Raw genomic sequence first — 27,709 nt, 5'->3', positions numbered from 1 at the left:
TTTATCGCTCTGCGTGCGTTAAAATTCTTTAAACAATTTGTAATTGAGTAATTTTATTAAACGTATGCAAATTGCTGCTTGTTTTTATTCTTACAGGTATCCAACATCAATTTTCTATTCATAATTCAATAATAAGATTACATGTTAGTAATAGAATGCGGATTTAAATGTAATTTAGCCTTTTTCAGCGTGCAATTTTTAAATTTTGATCTTATAATTTTATATATATTACATGATCAACTTGAATAACTCAAAACCAGCTTAATTATTTTCATCATCAATATCTACATGAGTGATATATAATTTTATACAATTAATCATGTCGACCCATTACAGAACCATTACGGAATCGCTATAGAAAAATTCAAGATATTTTTTCAAAAAAAATTAGCATAAATACAATATAAAAATATAGTTTCAAACAAGATATCTTTAATGGAAAGAAATTAACACTTTGAAATTCCCGTCGTGGTAACATTCACATGTAAATACAATCGGAAAGATGCACGATACTATCATCAGTACATTACCATGACATTATCATTACTTATCAGAAATTAATATCGCATAATATGACTTTCAATTTTTTTTCCTCTTTCCTTAAAGTTACATTGAAGAATTTTTATAACGACTTTTCAAACGTCAGATACGTTTCAAGCGCAAAGGAGCAATTTCTGTAATCGCGATCCCGGTCGCAGACCCGGTCAAAATATAGAAGGAATGTAGACAGAAAGAAAGCAGATCGTAGACTCACCGAACGTCGCCGGGCCCAGGTGTCACGACGCTCGTGGATATTTTCGACGTAGCGTCCTCGACGTGGCGGTGCGTCCCAAAACGTACATTGTCGTCACACGTTGACACTGGTCGAAGCCGGGCGACGAACATCGGCGGGCTCTTGACGCTCAAACACGCACGCATACGCACACGTACTCGCACGCACACGACAGTCGACCGCGCGACACACGATGATGGGAGAAACGGGGAAAAAAAACGGGGAAGGCAAAAACGGACGCATAAGAGTGTGACATTCCCAAAACAATTCCCACACGCTCCAGTCTCACACGCGCAGACACACATGTATACATAAATACGCACGCACTCACGCAGAGATACAAACAGCACACACCTGACGCAAAGACGATGCGCTCGCGGCGGGGGAGATATGACGGGGGAAAGGGGAGGGTGAAAAGAGAGAGAGAGAGAGAGAGAGAAACGGACGACCGTATACAGTCGGTGAGATTAACAGAGAGGGAAATATGCGGGCACACACATCGTCGTCGAAACGTACACAATGCGGAAGCGGCGCGACGCGGCGTCATGCGTTACGAAGGGACGGGAGTCGGCGGGATTCGACGCGGAAGCATCGTCGCGCGCGCCGAGGACCGTCTCGTACGCGTTTCGTTCGTCTCGACACCGGTTAAACGACGTCGATTCGCGACGAGCGTACGCGCGAATATCGCGGAACCGCGCGCGCGAGATGGGAAAGCGAGGGGAAACGCGAGCGACGATCCGCGACATCGCGCTTTCCTGACACAAGTCGACCGATCGGTCGCGAGACGCGACCGACGCGTTTACGCGTCCTTCTACTAACCTATACGTCGCACGTCGACCGGTCGTCGCGGTTGCTCGTTCAACGAGTTGAAAACATTTCCGCGACACTGACTTGTGCGGCTATCACGACGGCTGCCATATTGGATTCCCCATTCCCACGATGGCCACGGATCAGGCGCGTGCGAGAGCGACGTCGCGCGGCGGGAGTTGGCGCGACTGTGTCGCCATCTCGTGACGTCGCATGCGAATTAACATCTCTCGATCGATCGGCGACGACGGATAAGTCTCTGATCTAAAAACACATATGAAACGTGTTATCGTCAGAGATTCATACAATTAGATATCAGATAATGGATATATGTATATATGAGAAACTTTGAAAAATTGATATAGTTGATTGTCAATAATTGGCGATAGTGTGCATTGGCTTTAAGATTCATATACCAAAGTTATGCATTTACAATAATTGGAATATTGTTACTCTTCGAAAAAAAAAACAAAAAAACGAATTTTCTTTAAATAAGGAAACATATATATATTAATACATATATACTAATAATATATTTCTTATACATTATATACATTAATCTCATGTCAATTATACATATATATATATATTACACATATATTACACTATATATTACACATATTATGTTGTACATATTATATATACATGTAAAAATTCTTTATATCTCTTTCAAATATTATAAAAAAAACTATTTTAACTAATTTTAAATACATAATTTTAGATATAAATGCAACAATATAAAATGTATTAATTCAATAAGCATTACTGTGAAAGATAAGTATACGATGCATTTATATCATTTATCAATAATTAAACTTATTTCTTCTGTTTATCAAGAATTGAATTTCCCTACTATTCTCTAATTATTATTTAACTCTTTTTAATTTTCAATAAAATATAAAATTGTCATGTTAAACTTAACATAAATGTTTTTGAATTTACTGTAAATATTTAAATATTCTTTCTTTTATGTACATAATAGTATATATAAAAGTATATAAAATAGAAAATAGAATTTCATGTGCAATTTTTTGACAATAAAGATTTCTTGTCTCTCAAGCTTTTATACCAATCTTCTTCTTTGTAAACTTGCTAAATAAATTTTTCTTTTTATTCTCATATATATCAGTATTTGACAAATCCAAGCTGTCTAAATTATCCACTGATGGCAGATTTTGAATTGCTGTCTCTGTAATTAATTGGCCACTTTGCTTAGTTTGTTTCATTTTCCAATTTGTAATTTTTTCCCATCGTAACAATGTCTTATTCTTTTTACTATCAACATTTAAAGCTTTTGCATCATTTATTTTTGCAACGGTATATTTTTCATTCTTCTGTTGTAAATATTTTGATGTTTCTTCATTTGTCTTTTGACTATTTTGAAGTATATTATCATGCTTATCAAACAAAGTATCCCTTATTTCTGTAACTTCTTTTGTTATATTGTTCCTTATCTGTGTTATACTGCTGCAAAAGTAATTTTATTATTTAGTAATAATAGAAAGTAATAATTGTTTAATTTGTATACTTAGAATAGCTTTTATGTATATATAAAATATATGTTATATATATAACATATATTTTATATGTATGTGTGTCAAATATGTGTCTTGTTATATTATATTGAACAAGAGAGTTACGTTACTTTGTATTGATAGAATTTGAAGTTTTTATAGAATCATGTAACCTGTCCCAAAAGTTATATAATCCTCTACGATTATAATCCAGAGTAGAAATATATTTCAATTGAAATGGCAACTCGCAGCTTTCATATATACATGGTATGAGCTTTCTCTGTCGCTTTTCTATGAAAAAATATAAATTTTTAAAATATACTGTTTCAAGAAGATTGTGATTTTAGTCACTCAATAACAAATATGTCAAAATAGATATAGTACAATACAAAAACATACCAATACTTAAAGCTTGAGCATAATTTAAGAAGAATTTGTTTGCTGAGCTTTTTAAAAAGTTGGGCGATAGTATAATGAGTAATCTATTACATCGTTCTGATATTAATTTCATCATTGCTTCATGCTCAAATGCTACTCCACCAACTAGATCTCGATCTTTCAAACAAAGCTTTCAACAAAAGGAAAATATAGTTCAATTTTAATTGAATCTTTGTAAGAGATATATATCTCAATTATACTATATCTAAATTATACCTTTAGTGTATATTCTGCCTCCAATTTTTGTACAATCTCATTTACAAAACTAATATCTTCATCTGCATATAAAAGGAATGCATCATAATATTGTGTTTCTAAACCTTGACTTAACCTATGAACATCGCCTATAAGGAACAAATATTTATTGTATAGTTATTGTATAACATAAATATAATTGTTATGTTTGTTGATTAATTTGGACTAAAATATTATTAATTGCATACTCTACAAACCTAATGTAAGTACTTCTTGATCAACACTGTCTATCAAATCAGCTGATACTTGAGCTCTTTGCTGTTGTTCCAAATATTTTACAGCATCATTTTCTGAAAAAAAGAAAAATATAAAGAAAATTTTTATGATAATCGCAATTAATTTTCATATATATTTTTTAAATTATTATAAACAATAGAGCATATTATCTTTTATTATCTTTAATAACACATACGAAAGATTGCTTCAGTGTCATCAATAATATCCCATCTGTCCATTTCTTCCATCATTGTTTGAAAATCTTTTATGGTAATATTCTTTTTATTTTTCTCTAACATTGTTAACATGTATGTTGTTGGATCCGAATGTGATACAAGCAGTGGCATTATTTCTCCATTGAGTTCCAACAAATGTGCGAGACCTCGCCAATCTCTAATAATTTGATTATAAATAATAATTAGTCACTATATATAAATATGAAGAATAAAAATATGTAAAACATTATTTATTGTAAAAACAAATTATATTTACCTTGGTAAACCGTTATCGCTTGGTAAAACTTTTTTGGGGTTTAACATAGCTGTAACAATTTGTTTGCTCACAGCAGAGATTCCAACAAGTGGCACGGTCGACAAATCAACTGTCATTTTGATCAAATTTCTTTTTTCTTTTATTTAATGGATTACTCTTTATACTATTTTAACTATTTTGACAAAATTATTGCCACAGCTACATGTACATATGTCTATATCATCGCACTTCCATAAAATAATTGTTCCTTACTTAATGGCATATGTATATTTACTAACTTGCTATCATTTAACACTGTTTGCCGTATGATTGGCTGCTTTCAGCAGAAAAAGCTGCTTTGCAACTGTTGTAAAATTCGTAAACCTGATTGGTGTAGGCTCTTAATTTTGGCTGAATCTAAGAGCATACACCAATCAGATTCACGAATTTTACAACAGTTGCAAAGCAGCTTTTCCTGCTGAACGCAGCCATTCTCTAATAAAAGATTTATGATTCATGTTACCAATGCTACGATATTTAACCAATAAGAAAATGTGCTTCCAGGGTGCCTATTACGATTCTTGAAGCGAGGTGAAAATTACAAAAGTGAACAGATTTACTAGATTTCGACAAATGAAATTGTAGATACTCTAGTAAATTTCCTCACTTTTGTTATTTTCACTTCGTTTCAAAAACCGTAATAGGCCCCCAGATCAGAAGTGGCCATATAATATCAAAGGAAGAAGAAAAAGTGCTTCCTAGGAACCCCAACACTTTTGTTCCTAAAAAAATAAACCTTCCTATTGGCTGTTATTGGATGTCAAGTATAGATATGTAAATAATAACACAGGTTTGACACGATATAATAGCATTTCTTTTTAATCGAAAAAATAACATTTTACTTTTTCTCTATTATACATTCCATATCTTTTACTTATAGTTATTATGGGAATAAACAATTTTTTATCATAGTATAAAATACAGAGATCAAATATATGAAGTATAAAAAATTATCGAGTTTTTTCCCATATCATATATAATAAAAAAACCACTATATTTTTATTTATTAATCAGACTTATCAGTTTAATAAACTTTTAAAATAACGTTACATCTATAACACTGCAAAAATAACAACTTTTATAATTCGATGTAACTGTAAAATAAAAATGTGTACCCATTTTTTTGGAAATTGTAATGTCGAGAATATCACATTACTATGCATATTATTTAAACAAAACTTTGTTAGAAAGATTTAAAAAATTTTAAAGTATATATTAATATAATCACGGTCAAAACTAAAATCAATGTCAGATATTAGATCAATATTTAAGACAAAGACAAATCAAATCAACAGCAGTAAAGAAAAAGTCATATATAGTATCACTATAGAGTATTAATCTAGTATTATGAAAAATTATCTCAATAAAATATATATCAATATATGAAAGCTATGAATTCTTTAACAAGAATGCTTTATATGCTTAAAGTAAATTAAATTAAATTTAAATAAAACAGAATTATACATATATATATGTAACTATCATCATATATATCTGTACATTCTATTTATAAATATAACAAAATAAAACAAGATAACAAATTAAAAACCGAACAGTGATTTAAGATCATTGAGAGTGAGCTTCATAGCAGCATCATTTCTGTCGCCACTTAGTACATTTCTTGCTATTTCGAGTTTTCGTTCTTGTAAAGCTTTTACACGTTCTTCTATTGTATCAACACAAATAAATCTAAAAAGAAAAATACTCAACATCAAAAGGAAAAATGCATACGAGCGTAGAAATTAAATGCGATGTACTAACTTGTAGACATAGACGTTTTTTTTCTGACCAAAGCGATAAATTCTATCTTGTGCCTGTGTTTCCAATTGTGGATTCCAATGAATATCAAATAATAATAAATGATTGCCACCTACCAAGTTCAATCCTATTCCACCAGCAGTAAGTGAGAGTAGCAAAATTCTCGGACCGGAATTTTGACTGTTAAAGGAATCTACTACATTCTGAAACAAATACAAAAAATATATATGAACATATCTGTTTCTTAAAATACAATAAAAATCACATGCTTAAGTAGCAATTTATCATCTACAGCATACTTGGCGATCTTTGATAGCGACATTTCCGGTAAATTTGCTAAATGTAGCATCTTTTATTGAAGGCAAGTGTGATGCTATAACATCTAATAGAGTAGTCCATTGAGAAACGATAATGAGTTTATCCTCACTATTTTGTAAAATTTTTTCAACCATATTAAGCATGATCCTCATCTGAAATATATATCACATTTATCACATGTAAAATCATGAAACTTCTTGTATATATTAGGTAATACTATTGTCACTCACTTTAGAACTAATGCGATCATCATCAAATACTGGATTCTCAATAGTAAGTAGATTTCCAACTATTCTTTCATCAATACCAACATCTTCTTCTTCTTCCTTATCGATTCCACTAAGCGATATGTTACTCACTCGTGACAATAAATTAGGATCCACATTTTCTGCATCCATTATCCCACTGTGTTTCACATCATCCTGATCCAACATCGCATGAATCAATGCTGGATGACAACACATCTGACGCAATCGTAGTAAAAGCACCAAAATCTCATGTGTTTTTACATCGGCATGCATCGCCAGCAATTTGTTTTGAGCTTTTGAAAATTGCGTCTCTTTATCTTGAAGTAGAAAAACAAGGAACAGATAATAAGTATACATAAAATGTACTAATACATTTTTAATTGTATATAAGTATTTTAACTATATAACTATATATAAGTATTAATATCTTATTCCAGATTCAATATTCAGCTTACTTGGACTTAAAAGATAGGCAGGTACATCATATTTTCCACCATGCAAATCAAACATATGTGCCTTCTCTGCTCTTTGAGCTAAGAACTGTGCAAATAGAGTACGGGAATAAATTAAAATCTTTTCGTATACGAGTTGTTCTTGTGGATCGAGTTTCACCATCACTTCCTCGATAGATTTATCGGGTAAATTCTCTACATCGCCTTTTTTCATTAATTCTTGCTTAGTCCTTCTCAGCATCAAGGTCTTCATAACCATCGCTAATCTTTGGTAGCCTGCAGCATTCTTATTATCAACCCATCGTTTCCAAACGCGTAAATCATTAAATGGCGAACAATTGAGAAATTTTAAAATAGAATATAGATCCAATGCTTTATTTTGTATAGGTGTGCCAGTAAGAGCCCACCGTTTATTTGCTTTAAGTTCGCAAACTGCTAAGGATGCTTGACTCTTATGATTTCTTACTATATGAGCTTCATCGAGTATCACTCTTTCCCAATGAATCTGTCAAAAAATTTTAAATTTCGATTAAAATTCAAAATAGATCTCTATTGTTCGTATTAATAAAATTTAAAGTTTTTATTTTCGCCTATTTATCAATTAATTGATATTTCTAAGTTTTAATATACCTTATATAATGTAGACTGGGTTTTACGTTCTCGACTTAATATATTGTATGTTGTTATAACTATATCATTTTTTGATAAGCGTTTAGGAATACTCTCTCGTTTGCTGCCATGATATATCTCAACAGACAACAAACCACGTTTGCATCTGTTTCGCACTTCATTATCCCATTGATGTAATAAAGATGCAGGACATACTACTAGAGTACCACCTTTATGATCTGCAGATAATAATCAGACACAGTTATCTTAATAGACTAATTATTTTATACTTTTATGATAAAAATAATTTAAATAATTTAAAATTTCGCGAAGAAAACAGATATATTTCAAAATATAAAAATCTAATATATAAATTTCTTTCTGCTAAATTTAAAATAAATTTTTACATACATAAGGGTTTACGATCGTTACTCCATTTGCTATCATCATCATCGCTTTCATCTATAGAATCTTTTTGAGCAAGAGTGGTCATAATCAAAGATATCATAGTTAATGTCTTACCTAAACCCATATCGTCAGCTGTAATAAAAAAAAAACTTAAGGAAAATTTATATCATATCTGACAATATAATATAAAATCTTTTTTAAATATTCACCTAAAACACCGCCAGGCGGTCTTTGTTGTTCCCTCCACAGAAGCCATGCAAGAGCATGTTGTTGGTGAGGCATTAATGGTACTCTTAATCCCCTTGGATCCTCCGCTTTTTCCTTCTCTGATGGACGAGCGACAAGTGATCCATGCAAATCTTGTAATCGTTCGACTGTTAAAGCGAGCTCTCTATTTCTTGTCGCTTGTGCCCTTTCGCCCAATGGTTTTAATTCAGGAAATGTAGTTGGTTTCAATGGTATGTTATTAATATCCCAATATGAATAATCCGAGTCATCTGAATATGAATAATCCGATTCATCCGAATATGAATAATCCGATTCATCCTTGATGGATAATGGTTTTTCTTTTGTTGAATGCGATTGTTTTGATACTTTATTTTCTTGGCTATTTAAATTTTGTACTATAATAGGTGTTTTTTCCAATTCAAGCATCAACTCCTGAATTTCTGTTTCTTGTTCACGTATACTTTCACGCAATCTCTCTCCTTTATCAGGTAATAATTCAATATTTTCTTCAGTGAGCAATAACTAAAAAAAGTTTTTTATATTTAAGAAAAATACTTTTTTATATGCAGAAATTATTTAGATTATTTATTTATTAATTTAAATATAATTATTACATATAAAAGTGTAATTGTTTCTCTTATTTCTACAATATTATATTAGCTATAAATGGAATTAGGCACATCTTATATTTACTTCTGTTTTAGTTAATTGATCTTTAAGTTGTTCTAATTTGCAAACTATACTTGTTCTTTTTTGTGCTAATGAATCTATTCTAACACCAATTTCTTGTTTTGCAAAAGATAATGCTGCTTCAGATTCACTGTTTCTTTCAGAACTGGAATCTACAAATTATAGATAATTATATTATATGAAAAAATTAATCCATCCATACATTATCTGCAAATATGTTTGATGTCATATAAATAAGAATACCTGAATCAAGTACAATAGTCACAGCTGCATCATGAGAGGATTCAATTTCCTGAATTTTATGATCTGATATTTCATGGGCAATCTGTGAATTGTTATCATGACTAATGCTCTTACTTTTTCTACTATTTCTACTTTCTGTTCTATTGTCATCTTGTTGATGTGAATTATAGTTAAGAGATTCATTAGAAGAATTAAGTTTTAATTCTTTTATGTTTTCTCTAGAGTTATCATGACTAACATCCTTCCTTTTCCTACTATTGTTTTCAATTGGTGAATATGAAAGAGAGTCTATAAAACAGCACATAATTGAATAAAAATATATAATTCTACTTTCTATTTTAGTAATTCTATTTTCCTAACAAATATATTTTTAAAATATACAAAGTTTTGTATAATATTGGATAAAATAATCTTTACGTGTAAGATTTTCTTCATCTGAATCAGAATTACACAAATTATTACTTATATGATATTCTTCTTCATTCTCATTATTGTTTATGCTATCATCAGAATCTGTTATTTTCAATTTTCTCCGAGCTGTGAGTTTAGTTACGAAAGCAACTGGTGTATTATAATCATCACTATCAATAGATTTATTTCTGTAAACAAACATTTACAGAAAACATTCATCTTCATAATTTAATAATACATTCATCTACATGTTTTAACACAGAATTGTGTTTAATTTAACACGTAATTATATTTATTATATATAATTTAACATGTAATATAAATAATGTAGTATAATAAAATTGTGCATAAAAAGAATAAAAAGACAGAAATTTTTTAATAAAATAAAAAATGGTATTAAAATATAAATAATATAAAAATATAAATAATATTATATAAAGAAATAAGTAAATATTATATAATGAAACAGAGCGAAAAAATGGTAAAAGTAGAGAATATGTCTACATTATTTGAAAATTACAAAAGATTAGGAAGATTATGAATATATCACAGAGAATATCATAATAAATTATGCATTATAACAAGATGTAAATATAAAGGTTTGACAAAATCTTTAACAAAAATAATTCTAAAAATAATAATTCTAAAGATAAATAGAATGATATAATTTTTTTAGTAATTCCTTGTGCTAAATAAACCGAATAAGATAATATATAATTATATATATTAATAATAATATATATTACATATATTAATAATATATATTTTATAATTTTTTGATATATAAAAATCTTTTTTTATATTTATATATTTATTTTCGAGAAAATCAATCTTGAAGAATCGCCAGATATACGCGTGCACTTTTGCATATAAATTTAATATATTTCTTTAAAATAGTATTCCTAGTTGCTTCTTTACAATAGTATCTTGCGCGCGACCTCAGATTTCTAAATATCGATTTTTATCATTTATCTTTATCTTATTTATCAGTCTATAAAAACATTTCTATAATCATAATAATATAGCAGTATACCAAGCGCTCTTATAAGCGGATTTTTAAAATCGATTAAAAAGACGAAATCTTTATAAAAAGAAAAATTATTCTATAATTTTATATATATCGACTGCGTTTATTGATCGCTTATTGAAACATAGAATAATATTTCGTTATTACACACACACAATTTCGCTAAAATTATATAATAAATCCGATACATAATTCGGTAATTATTTACGCATACTTCACCGATGACCTAGACCTTCACATATATTATTAAAGGTGGGATTGCTGATTTAATGTTCAGTTTGTTTCATTTGACGATTTAATATAGTTTCTAAGATATTTAACGGAAAAGATTTACCGATTAAAACAGTTTTCGCACAAGAAAATATATTTATAGAAATATTATTAAAAAAATATATATTATATACGTATATATGAAATTTTTTTTAAAAATACATACTGTATTTTCAATGTATTTCAACAAGATTTGATTTTCTCAAATAAATTATAAATATAAAAGTAGTTTCTATATAAAAAAAATTATAGATACATTCTTACATCGATACATATATTGTCGCGGTTCCTTTGTCTCAAATGCGAACAATGTTGATTCTCGCGTAAAAAGTGTCATCGGAATTTGATCTCGACGAAACAATAACGATTAGCGATAATACACTTTTTTTGATACTCACTTTTTGAAAGTCGAGTTTGTTGAAACATCGGCATCCTCGTTGCAGCTCTCATTGATGACAAACGCGCGTTTGTCACGTGCCGCAGTAGCAGCACTTTTGACGATGTCCTCCTCATCGCTATCAGAAATGATGATAGATTTACCGTCTAACAGGTGCCTCGAATTGTACGACTGTGTAAAGCTCTCCTCCATTGTTCACGATTAAGATTGTATTGTTCACGATTCCGATTCCTTGGCATATAATTGTCTCGTGATCTCGTAAACTTCTAACGCAATTAATCCTGCTCGCTTCTTGTTTCGCCGATAACTTGTATAAACTCGCATCGGCATGTACGCAGCTGAACTTTGAATCTATTGCCAACATAGTTTATATTCGAAACATGGTTGACATAATTCGCTTCATTTGACACTAAAATTTCGAATCGTTCAATTGATCAATCGAAGGAAAGAGATCTTTATCACCTTCATTCTGATTGGTCGATCGAGAAAAATCATGAAAGTTCTCAGTCTATGTTTCACATATTTTCAGTTATAATTGCAATGATCGAGTTCAAGTCGACTGCCGGTATTACAGTCTTCCTTCATGAGGTAGGTAGAAGGTATATTATCAGTAAACACGACAGTACATGACGGTGTGCCTGTGATCATCAATTTGTAATATGTAATATGTAATATTACTGTATGAAAAATGTTAAAATATTATTTTTGAATTAAATTGATTCCCCGAAAAAAAGAACGTAAATAATTTATTATGGAATAAGGTGTTTATTAAGAATGGCAGCTCTAATGAAGAAACGAGTGCTAGCTGAATTCACTCAGAGCCAGGTAATAAGTGTATGATATTTCTTTCTCTTCACAAAATATAAGAGAATTACTATTTTTTTATGAATTATAAAATTATTTATCTAGGTTATAAATGAACCGCCAACTAAACGGTTAAAAACTCTAAGGCTATTATCAACGAGTGGTGCAAAGACCAGTACCGAAGGCAGTTCAGCATTAGCTTATGTAGAATGTCTTGAGAAATGCAAGAGTGGAAATGATGCATTACAATTGCTTGTTCGTATCTCGGATTCCATAGCATATATAGCACCAGAGGATGTTCCTATAGCTGTAAAAAAGCTAACGGAAAGATTTGTTGTTGAGAATGAAGCTGCAGTTCGAGCTAAGATTTTTTGGGTGTTTGCTGAATTGGGAGAAGTGACACCAGACACAGTGGAAAAAGCAAAAATTGTAAATGAAACGGCTGAACTTTTAAAAAATGAAGAATCACATAGAGTAAAAAGTCAGGGATTAGCAACACTATTAAAATTGGGAGATTATCAAAGGTATATAATTTCTTATCTTATTTTGTACTTTATCTTCTTTTCTCTATATTCTTTTATATTTTTCAAGAAGTAATTGTGTTGTGTATGTGCAATTAAAATTTATCTTTAAAAAAATTATATATATATATATATATATATATATATATATATATATATATAAAAGTTAATAAGAGTAAGTATTTTAATATTTTTTTTTTTCCAGAACACTTGTATTGAAAATTGCACAGGATCATCTGCCTGATACATGGCATGGCGTTCAAACACGGTGTCTTTCCATCATTGGACGTTATCTAACAGCAAATGCTGCAGATGATACTTTAACATTAATTGGTAATTATGCTCATTCTCAAGATCCAAGAGTACGTGCTCAAGCTTTTGAAACTATGGCAGAACTGCATTCTCATAGAGGTTGTAGACTTTTGGCAAGTTTCTTTAAGGAAGCATGTGCAGCTCTTCGGGATGATTATGAAATTGTACGCCGAGTCGTTTTGAAACTTATCTGGCTTTTGGGCAAGGAATATCCAGAAAAGTTAGTAATATAGTGATATAAATATATTTAAAAAATAAATTTTTCTTACAAACTTCTTTTATATACTTTTACAGTATTGTTGTTGGATCTGATGGAGAAGATATACGTATGGTGGATTGTGCTTTTTCACAAATTTGCAGTCTCATGGGTGATTTATCACCTCGTGTGAGAGCTTCAGCAATGTCCCTTTTAGGAACAATGAAAAGTGTATCGCGTCGTTACATAGAACAAGCATTGGATAAAAAACAAAAAGTAGTAGAAGCAGACAGATCTGAAGTTGAAGAGAAAAGTGGATCCTGTGGGGCATTTATTCATGGTTTAGAAGATGAATTTTTAGAGGTATAAATTTACGCAATATGCAATATGCATATACAGTTTTGTTTTGTCTAATCCATTCAATCAAAAGCTTTTTATTGATATGTTTTAAACAATTGTATAATCAAGAATTCGTTTCTATTAAATTTTATTGCATGTATTTTTTTCTATAATTGCTTCCTATATTGATTATTCTTTGTAAATAAACTTTATTTTAGGTAAGAACTGCAGCAGTTGAAGCACTTTGCACGCTTTCACTAGAACAGCCGAGTATAGCTAGAATTTCATTGGACTTTATGGTGGATATGTTCAATGATGAAATTCAGGACGTTAGATTAAGAGCTATCGAATCTTTAAGAAAAATGTCGACAAGCGTGACTCTACGAGAAGATCAATTGGAAACAATTTTAGGTGCGTTAGAAGATTTCTCAGGAGAAGTAAGAGAAGGTCTACATGCTATGCTAGCCGCTAGTCATCTCGCCACCACAAATTGTCTTTACATGTGCGTTAATCGCTTGCTGGATAATCTGACTCGTTATCCTCAAGATAGAGAAAGTATTAGAAGTTGTTTAGCAGCATTAGGTGCATCACATCCATATTTGACGTTACCTCTAGTACCACAACTTCTCGGGCGACATCCTTTTTTCGACACACCCGAACCAGATGTAGATGAACCGTCTTGTATCCTTTTTTCTATTTTTATATGCTAAATATTATTTTATATTTAAAAATTTCATTTGATATCCTTAACTTTTTGATAACAGATGCAAGTGTGCTCGTTTTAATATTTAATGCCGCATTACATTGTCCAAGTATGCACGCTCTATTTACGGAACATGCTTCCAAGCATTATCACTATTTGCGCGATACTATGCCGCATCTAGTTCCACGATTACGACCAGCGCTTACGAGCAGATCGGGGATCAAAATGGAAAATATAGATAACGAGGAGAATAGAGATCAACGTGGTCGAGAGTTTTTAGAGAAAATGGTAGCTGGAATTGAGAATGCCAGGCCAGGAGGCAAAGTTCATACACAACTATTGGAAGCCGCGGCAATTGACCTTGATCGTTTAGCAGAGATGGATCATCATATGGAAGGTGCAGCACGTTTCACTGCCCTATATATTCGATGTCTGCTATTATTGAAGTCCATTCTCAAAGAGTTTTCCGTCTCATCGGGGACATCTATTTCGGCTAATCCAATACCGAATACTAGCAACAACATTTCTGTTCTTCTTCAACACGCCCAAAAGTACATACTCTCAATACGCATTTAGAAAGCCATCTTGCTATGCTATATAAAGAATTTAATATAATAAGTAAATTTATTCAGTTATGTTTACATTATTTTCGCATTTTTTTTCTAGATTACAACGCTTATTTACTGGATTAGGCGAAACTGAAATTATATTGGCTAATGATATGTGGTTGAAAGCACTCTCTATAGAATTAGTTAGGGTGACCAAAAGCGCGACCGGTAGCGCATTACCATTGGCTCGTCATTTTTTATCAGAAGCTGACGCTTTACCTCAAGATACGTCAAAATTACCACCATTTTCTAAAGCTTTAGTTTTACAGATACCTAGTCTAGCGGACGTAAAGCCAGGTTCCTTGACGCGCCTGTTATTACCGTTGCTCTTGACGCCGATGGCGCAAGGAGATGAACGATTACCAAGACCATCGGCGACGACACGCTTCTGTCGAGCGCATATCGACGAACCACGGGGTGATGCCGATGCCGCGCTTAAATTCACAGGTGGCCTCTTATTGGGAATACCTCTGAATGCAAAGATATTGAATCTACGCGATCCGGCTACACTGCGAATAAAGCTGAGACATCCGGATCAACAAGTGCAATTACTGTTACCACGACAGTCGGATTTGCGTGTGCAGCATTCCGATCAGAAAGATTACAGATTGAGGACAACAGTTCTTTTATCGCATCAAGTATGGATGGAGCCTTGTAATGTAGAAATCTCCTTGGCACTATTGGTACCATCTTCTTCAATTTGTACACACTCACCTTTAGATGATCCATGCGTGATTGATTTATGTAAACCTACTAAGGTATCAATTGCACCGAAAGCTATCAAAAGAGGCATATGAATACATTATTATTACAATAATCATTTGTAGATTTCCCTTTTCGATGATTTATATTTTGTATATGTCTCTTTATAGATTAAAATGTAATATTTTACTATTTTTCATTTGAGTGAGAAATAGCAATAAAAAATATGAAATTATAGTTGTTTTTGATCATTCCCTCTTGCTTAATATAAATAATCGAGTAAATTTTGCTCGTTTAGATTCGGAAGTGTAATATTAATTGATTATTGTTTTGATATGAATGATGGCATTTTATTATAAAACCTAATTTTGTTTTCATTTATTACAACAGTACAAGATATATTATAGAAGAGCACATTTTTCTTTTCATAAAAAGTACATTTTTCTGAATATAAAACAATATCCACACAATTTATAATTATTCTTGGCTTCTATTCAGTGTGAATGATATATAACAATTTTAAAAATAAGCCGTGCAACCGTACTTTATTCACCTCCAACTAGAGAACGAGCTGCCGCTGTAATAAAATAATCGTTATTTATAATTTGCTATCTGCATTTTCATATATATATATATACAGGGTGGGCCATTTTAATCTATGCACCCAAATTTCTTTGTACCTAAGACAGATACGGAAAAATGATTCAGACAAAAGTTTTATGGTTTCGAGGGGGCCATAAGATGGTATCATTGGTTTGACCTTGAAGAGTTATTTGAAGGTCACATGAAGGTCACCTTTAATTTCTTAAACGGAACCTACTATTTGTCATTGCACATTCTTGTAGCTTATCTCGAGAGCTTTCCAAAACACTATAATTAAGTACTTTTTTGTTAAGTACTTTTTGAGTTATGAGGCTTGAAATAATTTCTTAATTTTACATAAACCGTAAAATATCTTGTAAAATATTCATTTTTCGATTATCTTACCTTAATACTTTTATGTACAAAATAATGAGAGGAATCAATTGGTGTAAAGAAAACACATAGTTGTTTTTAAGAAAAAATATGGAATTGTTAATTGCAAATTCCATATTTTTTCTTAAAAACAACTATGTGTTTTCTTTACACCAATTGATTCTTCTTATTATTTTGTACATAAAAGTATTAAGGTAAGATAATCGAAAAATGAATATTTTACAAGATATTTTACGGTTTATGTAAAATTAAGAAATTATTTCAAGCCTCATAACTCAAAAAGTACTTAACAAAAAAGTACTTAATTATAGTGTTTTGGAAAGCTCTCGAGATAAGCTACAAGAATATGCAATGACAAATAGTAGGTTCCATTTAAGAAATTAAAGGTGACCTTCATGTGACCTTCAAATAACTCTTCAAGGTCAAACCAATGATACCATCTTATGGCCCCCTCGAAACCATAAAACTTTTGTCTGAATTATTTTTCCGTATCTGTCTTAGGTACAAAGAAATTTGGGTGCATAGATTAAAATGGCCCACCCTGTATATATATATACATATATAAAATTATGTTATCAATTCAAAATTTATTGATATAAATATTACATACGCAGTGAATGCAGGTTTTTCTGGTTCTGGATTCTTTTGTGCTAAACTATCAAAACTGAGACCACCCGATTGATTGGCTAAAGATTCAAAGGTACTGCTACCTGCTACTTCTCCAAATAGTTTTGGCATGTTTTCCATTGTAGAACCACCTTGCATAATGGATGGACTTCCAAATCCTATTTATAACATTTCTTTTTTATTATGACAGATATGCAAAATGATATAATTAACTATATCTGATATTTGGAATTAATTTTTATGTAATATTTCCATAAGATTAATAAGAACATTATGTATACATTTTAGTTGATTTCAAAGAAACTAATAACAAGATAAGAGGGGGACCTCTCCCTCTCCCTCTCTATATTTTTCTTTCATTCATATAAAGATCTTTAAAGATAAAAATGTAAACTGTGTTATACATTCTTGTGTCTATATAATTTTAAGAATATTATATATATTAATGAGCAACAGACATTTACCTATGCCAGGAGATTCAAACACAGGGGCTGTGCCGAAACCACTTGCGGGTTTTGAGGATCCGAAGATAGGTGACGATCCAAAGACCGGTTTGGTGCCGAAAGTAGAAGCCTGTCCAAAAGCAGGTTGATTACCGCCAAGCATAGGTTGCTGTATCGGAGATGCGTTAGGCATAGTAGAGCTAAAGACATTCGTGCCCGCGGAAGAACCGATCATCGGAGATGCATTACTCATTGCGCTACCAAATGGAGAAGTAGCTGAAGATGTATTCGCTGTCCCGCCGAACATTATATCGGATTTTGGAGTGGTATTGAATATAGATTCCGATGGAGCTGATGCACCGAATCCTGTCGCGTTACCGCCAAAGATACTTTCGCTCGGGGAAGATAACGGAGCTGATCCGAAGATGGAATTCATGCTGTTACCTCCAAATATAGAAGTATTCGATGATGATGGAGTGGACACATTGGAGAATACGGAGTTTCCGGTATTACCAAATGGTGAAGCAGGATTGATTATTGGCTTTGTGAAGACATTCACTGCAGACGATGCGGATATCTGAACGCTTGGGAATTGTGCGTTCGATACCGGAGATGCTATCGGGCCGCTTTTACTGAATGCCGGCGTAATCGAAGCTGCTGATGCCGCTATCCCCGCCGTTGTTGTTGTCGTTGTCGTCATTATCGTAGAAATACCGAATGGGATTGTGCCCGCAGAAACATTACTAGAACTAATTCCATAATTCGTAGCTGGTATACTAGTGGTGGTAATTTCGCCAAACATTGGCTTACTCAGAGAACTTTGAAAAGGAGATGGGGTGCTGCTGCTTACAGATGTTACCGACGAAGAAGTGACAGTAGTGCCGGCAGATGTGTTTGACGTCAATCCACTGAATACTGATGTGGTCGATGCCGGAGTTGATGATCCAAATGTAGATGTAATCGACGGAAAAGCGACTACACCAAAAGTAGTTGTAGCAGGCAGTGTTGTAGTTGTCACTTCTGGAAGCGTGTTCTTTATAACTTGGCCGCCAAATATCGGTGTTACGGATAATGAAGTTGGAGGAACTTGGGTAGCTATGGATCCAAAATTAAATGTTGCTTCAGACGTAGTAATCTTTTCAATGGTGGCCGGATTAATGGGTGGCATTTCCATCGATTTACGTTGAGTGATGTTCGGATCTACAAGGCTGATGGTAAGTCCTCCGATAGTTGTAACGGGAGAAACAGCGGCAGTCATCGTGGGAACCTGTGTTAGAGCAGGAGCAAGTGCAGCAAAACTCATGGGAGTCGCATTTGTATTTACCTTTCCATTGACATTGTTGTTTGAATGATTCGTCGGTTGAAGAGTCAACGATAAAGTCGATAAATCTATCGGTGTTTGAACCGCCGTTATGGATGGTTCCACGGTGGTATTTGATGTGGATTTCGAATAAACGAAGGACATTGTGTCAAGTGCAATTCCAGAGGATGAATTTTTTATAACAGATGAAACTGCGTTACTAGGTGTAGCGAAACTGAATGTACAAGCAGCATCTGTTTTCACGGCTGGTGCTACGGAAAGCGATGGAAGATTACGAGCAATTCCTGTACGAGCAGTTTCTGTTAACGGATATTCCGTTGATAATACATCCTTTAACGGTCCGGTCGAGGATAAAGCAGATTCCGGGCCTTTAGGGATGCTGTCATTGATCGTAGATTCCTTATTGCTTTTGGCAGTTGTATCTGTAAGAGAAGATTTTGGAAAAATGATATCTTGAGATTTTAGCGTTGATGTTCCGAATGTGAGATTGATAGACGACGGGAAGTTAACATTAAGATCCTGTTTCGGTTTGGATTGAGACACTATGGAAACTGCTTGCGGAATAGTCTTCTTGTCCATTTGTTTAACAGACATCGCGGGAGGAAAAGAGACGGTTGTAGGAAGCGGTTTTTGCTGAATTTTATTCTGAGCAACGATACTGTTGTTCATATCGGACGAACCGATTCTCGCAACAATGCTGTTCAACGAAGCGAGGGGACTTTGTGCCTTCATCTGCTTCTGATCGATTGCTGTCTGCTGTTTGACAACGGTATTTTGTTTAACAATTGATGATTCAGTCTTGGTCTTAGTCTCAGTGACCGCAGGACTGAGAGAGGCTAGGGAAGACAATGTGGCTTTTAAACGATCTTGAATTGGTGACGGATTCACTGGCTTAATAATTCTCGGGGAGGATTCGGTAAGTAATGTCTTTAGCTTAATTTGTTTTTCATGTGTAAAACTTAAAGTCCTCGAGGCAATAGTTTTACAACGAGCGTCAATAACGTCGGCTTTTCGAATACTCGACGATTTTTCATGCGAATTCAAATGCAAATTCGCCATCGAACGGTTAAGATTACCAGGTATATTACCGGTCGTGTATAACAATGAGCGATTAAGAGACTTCCATTGTCGTGAAATTTGTTCGAGCTTCTCTTTTTCTTTCGCAATAATTTTGTTATGTACCAGGAGATTCTGATATATGTACTCTGAGCTGGGAATTTTCATCTTCGACCTCTCTTGTGCTTTATGCTCCGACCATTCCAGATCCAAAATTTTACTAACTTGATTGAGCTGTGTCTGTGTGTAGTAATAACATCGTTGCAAATCTGCTATTTTACTGTTATCACTGCAATTTCTACCAATGATATCAGCAGCAGCTGCATTCTTGGATTTAGTTTCTTCAACCCATGCAAACGATTGAAGTAACAAAGCCTTCGAGTATGCAATGTCACTGGACAAACTATTAGTAGTGTCTCTTAAATCTCTCAAGAATTGTTCTATGACGGCGGATGTCTCTCCAAGTCGTTTTCTTTCTTCATCCGTACCGCATTCCCACACTTGTGGTTCCAATCTATTTCGTAATTCTTTCTCGAACAATGCTTGCTCCTGCAAATAAGCTCGCATCCGTATGCTGTCATCTATGGAAGCTTTTTGTTCCATCACTTGCGGCGAACTTGCTTCTTTATCTGCTGCCACTAATTTGGTTTCTGTCTTTGTAGGCTCCAACGTTGGTATTTCTTTGGGCACAACGGGCTTTGTAGGTGCAAGTGAAGGAGCAATTTTTTCTTCTTGCGACTTCGGTTGTATTACTGGCTGTTCCACAGGTTGTTGAAAGAATCCCGCTGCTTTCAAAGAATCGCCAAATATATTCGTCATCGGAGCGGATTTCAATCGTTCAGATGCAATCTCTGGTTGTTTCGGACGTGGTGTGCTGGTCACCGCGGCGTTAATAGTAAATGATATTTCCGTGGATGAAGTAGGCTGCGACAGAGTTGGTGCCGTGATAATCTCTGTAGGATGTATATTGATGGCAGGACAATTGGGTGTCAAATTGACCATGTGAAAGCTACACAATTGCCCAGATGTTCCAAGAATATGTAAAATGGGAACCGGATGTGGCAATGTGGAATCTGTACCCCAGGGTAATTTGTTAATTGGAGATTTGTCCACAGCTAATCCCAAAGGATAAATTTCCGTGGTTCTCATCAGAGGCAATTGAGCTCTACCACTGTCAACCAATTGCCATTGATTCCAATTTGCACCCCCGTCTGTAGTACCTAATACAGCTATCTCACTACTGGTACTACTACCCGCTATGATAAGTCCCCATTCCGGCACATGTTCGAAATAATAACGAAGAATACTTCCCTCTCCCTCGGCATCAGGAAAACCGTAGGTAATATCTTCAAAACATGTAAATGTAGCGTTTATCTCTCCCTTTGGCGCATCGATGATGAGAACATTTGTATGCCGCTCGCTATTCAAATACGCGGCACAAAATTGATAATTACTGATCCACAGGATACTAATCACTTCTCCAATGGACGGAGAAGGACCTGCGATAGTTCTAGCAATCTTCAATGTATCTGGTTTCAGTTGTACAATGTCTCCATTTTTGCAACCAACTGCTACTTGTTTGCCTTTGGGACTCCAGGCTGCGCACAGAGCTTGCGGTTCGTTTGATATTTTGGACAGTATAGATATTTTTGATACAGAATTTTCGTCTACTCTTAATTGGAAACTGCCGATAATGCAATCACTAGTAATAGTGCAAAGCATTGTAGGTACAGTAGGATTCCATCGTATATCTGTCACATAACTATCTAGCTTGTTTGATGATGTTATTTCAAGTAATAAGTTAAGACACTGAAAATTAATATATTGATTAATAACAAAAAATATTCAATTTCTATAAATGCTTCTATAATATTGTAATAAATTCAAAAGTTTCGAGATTTTTGAAAAAATATGCTACGTGCATACATTTCTAGCTAAAGAATGGGCATCATATATCAATATTGTAGGCTTCAGTGCTACTGCTACAGCAATATAATTATAATCACAATTAATTGCAATTTTTGATATAACGCTTGGTAATTGGAGTTCTATCTTCCATTCTGCATTATTTTCCTCTGCTGGTTTTAAGACAGTAATTTTATCATCATGTCCTATATAAAGCAATCCTCGCTTTTTGTCAGCCACAAGAAGATTACAAGCGGCAGGAATATATGTAGGAGTTTTCAAATCAAACACTTGAGATGTATTTGATTGTTTAAATAGAAATTCCTGAAAATATAAAAACAATAGTTCATAAAAGTTGAATATCAAGATATTATACATCTATACTTTTTTCATAATATTTAAATTCATGTAATATTTGATTTTTATGTATCGAAAACAAACATTATTTATATCGATTGTTTAAAAATATCTTATTGCGTTTGAGAATTTTGTTAAGCAATAAATTGATATATATAATCTACTTATATAATCTAATTGCTCCAAAATCTAGACATTTAAACATCACTATGTTGTTTATAATGTTACTAAATAATGTCTATTGAACTTTTATACAATAATTCAGTGAAAAAGTAATTTATCTCGTAAGAAAAAATAAGTAAAAAGAATATGTAATAAGTGATTGTGAATAGAATTGCGTGTGATTTTCATTAAAAATGACGTTTAATACAAACATTCTCGCCGGTTGTACTACGATCTACTAGACGTACAATTTCCATTATAATAAAATGACACCCGATACCTGCACATATATTGGATCCGGCGCCGTCTTCATTTCTAGATGTTTTACAATATCTTCTCATAAATAATGAATAGCAATAAATGAGAGATTAACGTATATTCAACACGGAGCATGCACACGTTTTAACCAAACTTCAACAGACCTCAACAAACATTAAAATACAACTTGCATGATAGTATCCCAATGTTTTGGATTGCAAGAATATAAAATGATTGCATTCACCGTAAACAAAGGATGCATTCCACTTGAGTTACAAGTGATTCATTCGAAGCGTTTAATAGACCAAGTGGAGTAAAGAAATTTTTGTTCCATTATGATTGGTCAATCACGAGAAGAGAATTTTTTGTCCACTTTTGAGAAAAGCTTAATTTTGTGTAAACGAGCTCAAGCTTACTTAATTCAAACTTTTCATGTGACATGCATATAAAAAACCAATATAAAAATTATTCAAACCTAAATTAACGATTTTCTTTGTCTCTAAATCAAAATTAATCATTGACCAAAAAAAAAAAAGAAAAAAAAATTAACCTAGCCACGTTGGAGACAAATGAACACAATCGATCATCTGTGTGCTATCTACAGTGCTTTAATTAAAATCGAATATTTACATTTAAAAAAATGAATAAAGAATAATAAATCAATGTTTTGATTTTTAATGTGTATGTGACACAGTGCAAATACGACGCAATGTCAGATAAAACGATATTTGTTACGGTTGGCACAACAAAATTCGACAATCTGATAACTACCGTACTAAGTCGCGAAGTCTTGGAGGTAGTTATAACAATGTTATAACATTATTTATTTTACATTATATAAAACCTAATTTATTAGAGCATTTCCATGCTTATAACTACTGTCGCGATTTTAGGCCCTGTCGGCGCGTAATTACAGACATCTAATTTTGCAAATTGGCAATAGTAACTTAGAACCGAACTGCACCGCACGTTATGGTTTCGATAAAATAGAAACATTTAAATTAAGTCCGTCCATTGGAAAGTATATACAATCAGCAGATCTTGTGATAAGCCACGCAGGTGCGGGAAGCGTATTGGAAGCTTTGGAAAAACGTAAACGTTTAATTGTAGTGATCAATGATCTTCTCATGGATAATCACCAAGTAGAGCTAGCTGAGCAGTTATACAAGGACGAGTATTTATATTACTGTACTTGTCAAAACTTATTGCATATTGTACAAACAATGGACTTGACAAAATTGAAACCATTTATTAATGATAAAAGTGCAGATATTGCTAATTTTATTGATAAAATAATGGGATTTAGATGATGAAATAGTTTCATCTTCCACAGAACATATGTTGGAAGATTGACTGTTTTTTAATTTCATAAAAGTCAAGTAGCTGTGGGAACAAACAGCAATATTTATATATATATTTCAATCTTTAACATGTTTTACAGTAAGGATACATGATCCATAGAGTTCAGATTTATTACCGGCATAAGTGTAATATATTACACTTAATATAATTTACAATAATAATACATTGTATACTTAAACAACCATTCTTCAAAAAACTATGTTTAAATAGCATAGAAAAATTTATAACTTTGCATTAGTTGAAATTGTGACAAGTCAATGGCAGTTTAACGTTTCCTTGGATAATTTGTAAATTATTCTCGATAAATATCTGCCACTAGTAAAGCAATGGCTAATGTAAAAGTATTATAAACAATTATATATGCTTGCAGTTAAAATAAATTCATTCTTTAAAAAATATCAGTATCTTTTATATTTAACTTTGATCTATATATATATATATATGGCAATGAGAACAGTTGATATATTTTTAAGTGAAGTAATTTTTTTCATATTTTAATATATTACACTACTATGTTCTGTGTGAGTTATTGCTGTATGGTGTACTTCCAATTTATTTTTCATGAAGATACATGAACATGAAGAAAACTACACAGAATTATAGTAGTGCACATCTTTTAATTACAAACCAAACCAAGTCGTGTCATTTCCTTTAGAAGTTCATTACCCATTTGTGCAGGACTCCTTGTTACTATTACACCAGCCTAATAATAAAATTCATATATATTATTTAATTTGATATCCTTTTTTATATATAATAAGATATATAAAATTGCTACTCACTTTTTCAAGTGCATTAATTTTATCTTGCGCACCACCCCTTCCTCCTGAGATTATAGCACCAGCATGTCCCATTCTTCGTCCAGGTGGTGCAGTAATACCAGCAATAAACGATACTACTGGTTTAGCTTTTCCACCCTACAATATAATATACATACATGGTAAAATTATTAACAAAATATGGCATTAAATTCTATAATGAGCTTGAGGATGAAGTAAATAGGATTTGGTTAGGATGGTGAGGGATTTGGGTACCAATAACTCTGAACAGCAACCAACAGTATTCTTTTCGATGAGATATTCTGCTGCTAATTCTTCTGCACTGCCACCAATCTCTCCTATCATTATGATGCCATCGCATTCTGGATCCGTAAGAAATACATCTAAACAATCGATGAAATCAGTGCCATTGAATGGATCACCACCAATACCAACACATAATGTTTGTCCAAGTCCAGTCTTGAAACAAAGCATTACTCTAATATATTTAATGTCTTATTAAAATATATATAATTATTAAAATATGCTTACAAGGGTCGTTTGATTCACAGCCTCGTAAGTTAGAGTTCCTGATCTTGAGACAATACCAATCTTTCCTTTTTGATGTATATGACCAGGCATAATACCAATTTTACACTAGGATAGTAGAAATTAAAAAAATACATATATATATTTAAAAATATTTCAAGTTATCTTATTTCTATATACCTGTTCAGGTGCTATTATTCCAGGACAATTTGGACCAATTAAACGTGATTTATTTTGTTCAAGCAATCGCCTCTTTACTTTAACCATATCATGCTGAGGAATACCCTCTGTAATACAAACAATTAAAGGCATCTCAGCATCAATCGACTCCATAATGGCTGATGCTGCAGCTGGAGGAGGAACATAAATGACTGATGCAGAAGCTCCAGTTGCTTCTTTCGCCTATAAAATATACTAGTTAATTTAAATGCTATAGTAAATAAATATTGTAAAAAAAATATCAATACTCAACTCACCTCCTTAACTGTTTTAAATACTGGTTTTCCAAGATGTTCTGTACCTGCCTTTTTGGGACTAACTCCACCTACTATCTTTGTACCATAATCAATAGCTTGTTGACAATGGAAAGTTCCTTGCTTTCCAGTAAAACCTTGACATATCACTTTGGTATTTGCATCAATCTTTAAATTCTTCCTAGTTTCTGTATAATTAAATCTCACTTGAGAGCGTAATAAACTTCCACAGTTCCTGACTGAAAAATTACAAAGGATAATTGTAACTTTATATAATAAAAGTAAATGCTAATAAGTCGATGATGATAGAATTAAGATATCATGTGTATGAGATATAAATATATAAATAGAATATATTTATTATTTAAAAATATTATATGCATAAATGATATAAAAAACTGATATTAATATATAAATTGTTCTCTAAAAAAATCTATTTTATATTGTACACAAAAATATTTTAGTAACATTATACAAAGATTAAAAACAAAAAGTAGATTTAAATTGCCCTCATTATTCTTAGTAATATCAAATTTCAAGATTTTTAGTCCAGTCTTCTCACTAATTACATGTAATGAATGTAATCTGACATTTCAAGAGCATCATGAAAGAAAATAACAAGAGAATTTTTTTATTATTCTAAGAATAGAAGATAAAAGGATAGATATCGCTAAAATTAATTGAAAGTTATCATCGCAAAAAGGGTCGCGATTATTACAGGAGGAAACAAATCATCCAATTGCTTCTCGCATAATACAAGCTGGTACATCGTTCTTAATTAGGGAAACGCGCATTTTGCTACAAGATGCGACTCTGCACGGCGCGATTTTATGTTCTTTCTTATATAATAAAATATTATTATGACAAGGCTGTCAGCATTATTTTTAGTCCGTTCATAAGCTGCGTGTGGCGTAATCAAAACAAGAAAAAAATCTCAGGATATTGCTGTTCAAATGTGCAAAAGTCAAACAAACATTGGAGAGACAAGGAGATATTGCAGGATCTGCGAAAAAAGAATGATACGCCCACCTGTAAATTTTGAAAATGCCCTGGCAGCCACAGCCATCTTTTAATTTGTTCTTTTCGCTGAGGCAATGTTGAAAATTAAATTAACACCGGAGCACCATTAAATTATTGTAGGTACTGTGGTCTGACAAAAAGGTCAAGTCCAGGAGAGAATATCATATACAGACAGCGCAATCATATAGAGTTGGCTTGATCGAACCACGAACTTGCGAGAAAATAGAATCGAAGATCGCTCTTTAAATGCCTCAGCTGATTGGCTGCGAATAGAGGATCTGTTTTACTGGCGAATTTCCATTTTGTCTCCCTATTGAATTATTTAGCATTTATTATATCATAAATTATTTAGAAACCGAAATATATATTTCGGTTTCTAATTTCTTTTTAATTCCGATATTTTTCTGTTCTATATTTTTGGACACGCTATGTATGTATGTACTATTTTTTAATTTAAAATATATTACAATTTGATACTTGAACAACCCTTTTTTCAGCGTCAAAAGACATCACGTGACGAAAAAAATAACGAATTAGTAACTATTTTTAGTTGAAAATGAATATCGACATGAAAAGGCGCCTTTTTTCGCGATTGATTTAATCCAAATCTCTAGTCTTTCTATTGGTCCGTCTAGTGAAAAACCTTTAGCACCAACGTTTGATTAA

General features: G+C 32.6%; 8 protein-coding genes across 12 annotated transcripts in view; 2 read left to right on the top strand and 6 right to left on the bottom strand.

The window, feature by feature from the left end:
- Positions 1 to 1,585, bottom strand: part of LOC145971776 (neuronal calcium sensor 2) — a 130,339-nt gene extending 128,754 nt beyond the window's left edge. For both annotated transcript variants that reach the window (XM_083099815.1, XM_083099813.1), the window contains exon 1: positions 755 to 1,585. The gene's annotated coding sequence lies outside the window, so the exon portion shown is untranslated. The remainder of the gene's footprint in view (positions 1 to 754) is intronic.
- Nca (neurocalcin homolog) overlaps positions 1 to 1,725 on the bottom strand; it is a 149,922-nt gene extending 148,197 nt beyond the window's left edge. Inside the window, exon 1 of the mRNA XM_083099809.1 lies at positions 1,592 to 1,725. The gene's annotated coding sequence lies outside the window, so the exon portion shown is untranslated. The remainder of the gene's footprint in view (positions 1 to 1,591) is intronic.
- Positions 1,726 to 2,154: 429 nt separating this feature from the next.
- Myd88 (myeloid differentiation primary response protein MyD88) lies at positions 2,155 to 4,794 on the bottom strand. The gene is made up of 7 exons (XM_083099803.1): positions 4,495 to 4,794; positions 4,199 to 4,395; positions 3,984 to 4,076; positions 3,748 to 3,875; positions 3,493 to 3,661; positions 3,225 to 3,384; positions 2,155 to 3,046 (listed from the first exon to the last, which is right to left on the bottom strand). Exons 1-7 carry the CDS (start codon positions 4,608 to 4,610, stop codon positions 2,635 to 2,637), a joined length of 1,275 nt encoding a protein of 424 aa, XP_082955929.1. The 5' UTR covers positions 4,611 to 4,794; the 3' UTR covers positions 2,155 to 2,634.
- Positions 4,795 to 5,478: 684 nt separating this feature from the next.
- On the bottom strand, positions 5,479 to 11,937 carry Lds (transcription termination factor lodestar). Of its 2 annotated transcripts, XM_083099562.1 has the most exons (12): positions 11,594 to 11,937; positions 9,905 to 10,086; positions 9,488 to 9,775; positions 9,248 to 9,396; positions 8,536 to 9,076; positions 8,330 to 8,458; positions 7,940 to 8,157; positions 7,313 to 7,814; positions 6,840 to 7,174; positions 6,591 to 6,761; positions 6,295 to 6,494; positions 5,479 to 6,222 (listed from the first exon to the last, which is right to left on the bottom strand). In XM_083099562.1, the coding sequence occupies exons 1-12, from the start codon at positions 11,782 to 11,784 to the stop codon at positions 6,075 to 6,077; spliced, it is 3,054 nt and encodes a 1,017-aa protein (XP_082955688.1). In that variant the 5' UTR covers positions 11,785 to 11,937; the 3' UTR covers positions 5,479 to 6,074. The 2 variants fall into 2 exon arrangements, with proteins under 2 accessions (XP_082955688.1, XP_082955690.1); XM_083099564.1 differs by lacking the exon at positions 9,905 to 10,086.
- Positions 11,938 to 12,154: 217 nt separating this feature from the next.
- Positions 12,155 to 16,014, top strand: Ints4 (integrator complex subunit 4). The gene is made up of 7 exons (XM_083099565.1): positions 12,155 to 12,417; positions 12,502 to 12,920; positions 13,123 to 13,449; positions 13,524 to 13,788; positions 13,983 to 14,445; positions 14,529 to 15,018; positions 15,134 to 16,014. The coding sequence occupies exons 1-7, from the start codon at positions 12,367 to 12,369 to the stop codon at positions 15,870 to 15,872; spliced, it is 2,754 nt and encodes a 917-aa protein (XP_082955691.1). The 5' UTR covers positions 12,155 to 12,366; the 3' UTR covers positions 15,873 to 16,014.
- A 97-nt stretch (positions 16,015 to 16,111) lies between these two features.
- On the bottom strand, positions 16,112 to 23,102 carry Nup214 (nuclear pore complex protein Nup214). 2 transcript variants are annotated; one of them, XM_083099234.1, is made up of 6 exons: positions 22,904 to 23,102; positions 22,126 to 22,428; positions 19,147 to 22,008; positions 17,844 to 19,089; positions 17,363 to 17,537; positions 16,112 to 16,354 (listed from the first exon to the last, which is right to left on the bottom strand). In XM_083099234.1, exons 1-6 carry the CDS (start codon positions 22,934 to 22,936, stop codon positions 16,327 to 16,329), a joined length of 4,647 nt encoding a protein of 1,548 aa, XP_082955360.1. In that variant the 5' UTR covers positions 22,937 to 23,102; the 3' UTR covers positions 16,112 to 16,326. The 2 variants fall into 2 exon arrangements, with proteins under 2 accessions (XP_082955360.1, XP_082955359.1); XM_083099233.1 differs by having other exon boundaries at positions 17,844 to 22,008.
- Positions 23,103 to 23,257: 155 nt separating this feature from the next.
- Alg13 (Alg13 UDP-N-acetylglucosaminyltransferase subunit) lies at positions 23,258 to 24,247 on the top strand. The gene is made up of 2 exons (XM_083099238.1): positions 23,258 to 23,677; positions 23,775 to 24,247. The coding sequence occupies exons 1-2, from the start codon at positions 23,591 to 23,593 to the stop codon at positions 24,189 to 24,191; spliced, it is 504 nt and encodes a 167-aa protein (XP_082955364.1). The 5' UTR covers positions 23,258 to 23,590; the 3' UTR covers positions 24,192 to 24,247.
- A 531-nt stretch (positions 24,248 to 24,778) lies between these two features.
- Positions 24,779 to 27,256, bottom strand: Scsalpha1 (Succinyl-coenzyme A synthetase alpha subunit 1). Of its 2 annotated transcripts, none has more exons than XM_083099235.1 (7): positions 27,053 to 27,256; positions 26,027 to 26,262; positions 25,731 to 25,952; positions 25,554 to 25,658; positions 25,278 to 25,481; positions 25,026 to 25,160; positions 24,779 to 24,946 (listed from the first exon to the last, which is right to left on the bottom strand). In XM_083099235.1, the coding sequence occupies exons 1-7, from the start codon at positions 27,087 to 27,089 to the stop codon at positions 24,860 to 24,862; spliced, it is 1,026 nt and encodes a 341-aa protein (XP_082955361.1). In that variant the 5' UTR covers positions 27,090 to 27,256; the 3' UTR covers positions 24,779 to 24,859. The 2 variants fall into 2 exon arrangements, with proteins under 2 accessions (XP_082955361.1, XP_082955363.1); XM_083099237.1 differs by having other exon boundaries at positions 25,302 to 25,481; positions 27,053 to 27,252.
- Positions 27,257 to 27,709: the final 453 nt, after the last annotated feature.

This window comes from Camponotus vicinus, unplaced genomic scaffold, assembly GCF_025532165.1.
Source record: "Camponotus vicinus isolate PSW18456_S1 unplaced genomic scaffold, iyCamVici1.0 SCAF_5, whole genome shotgun sequence".
NCBI lineage: Eukaryota > Metazoa > Arthropoda > Insecta > Hymenoptera > Formicidae > Camponotus > Camponotus vicinus.
Note: the sequence above shows the minus strand (reverse complement) of the source record. Positions and strands in the feature narration are given on the sequence as shown.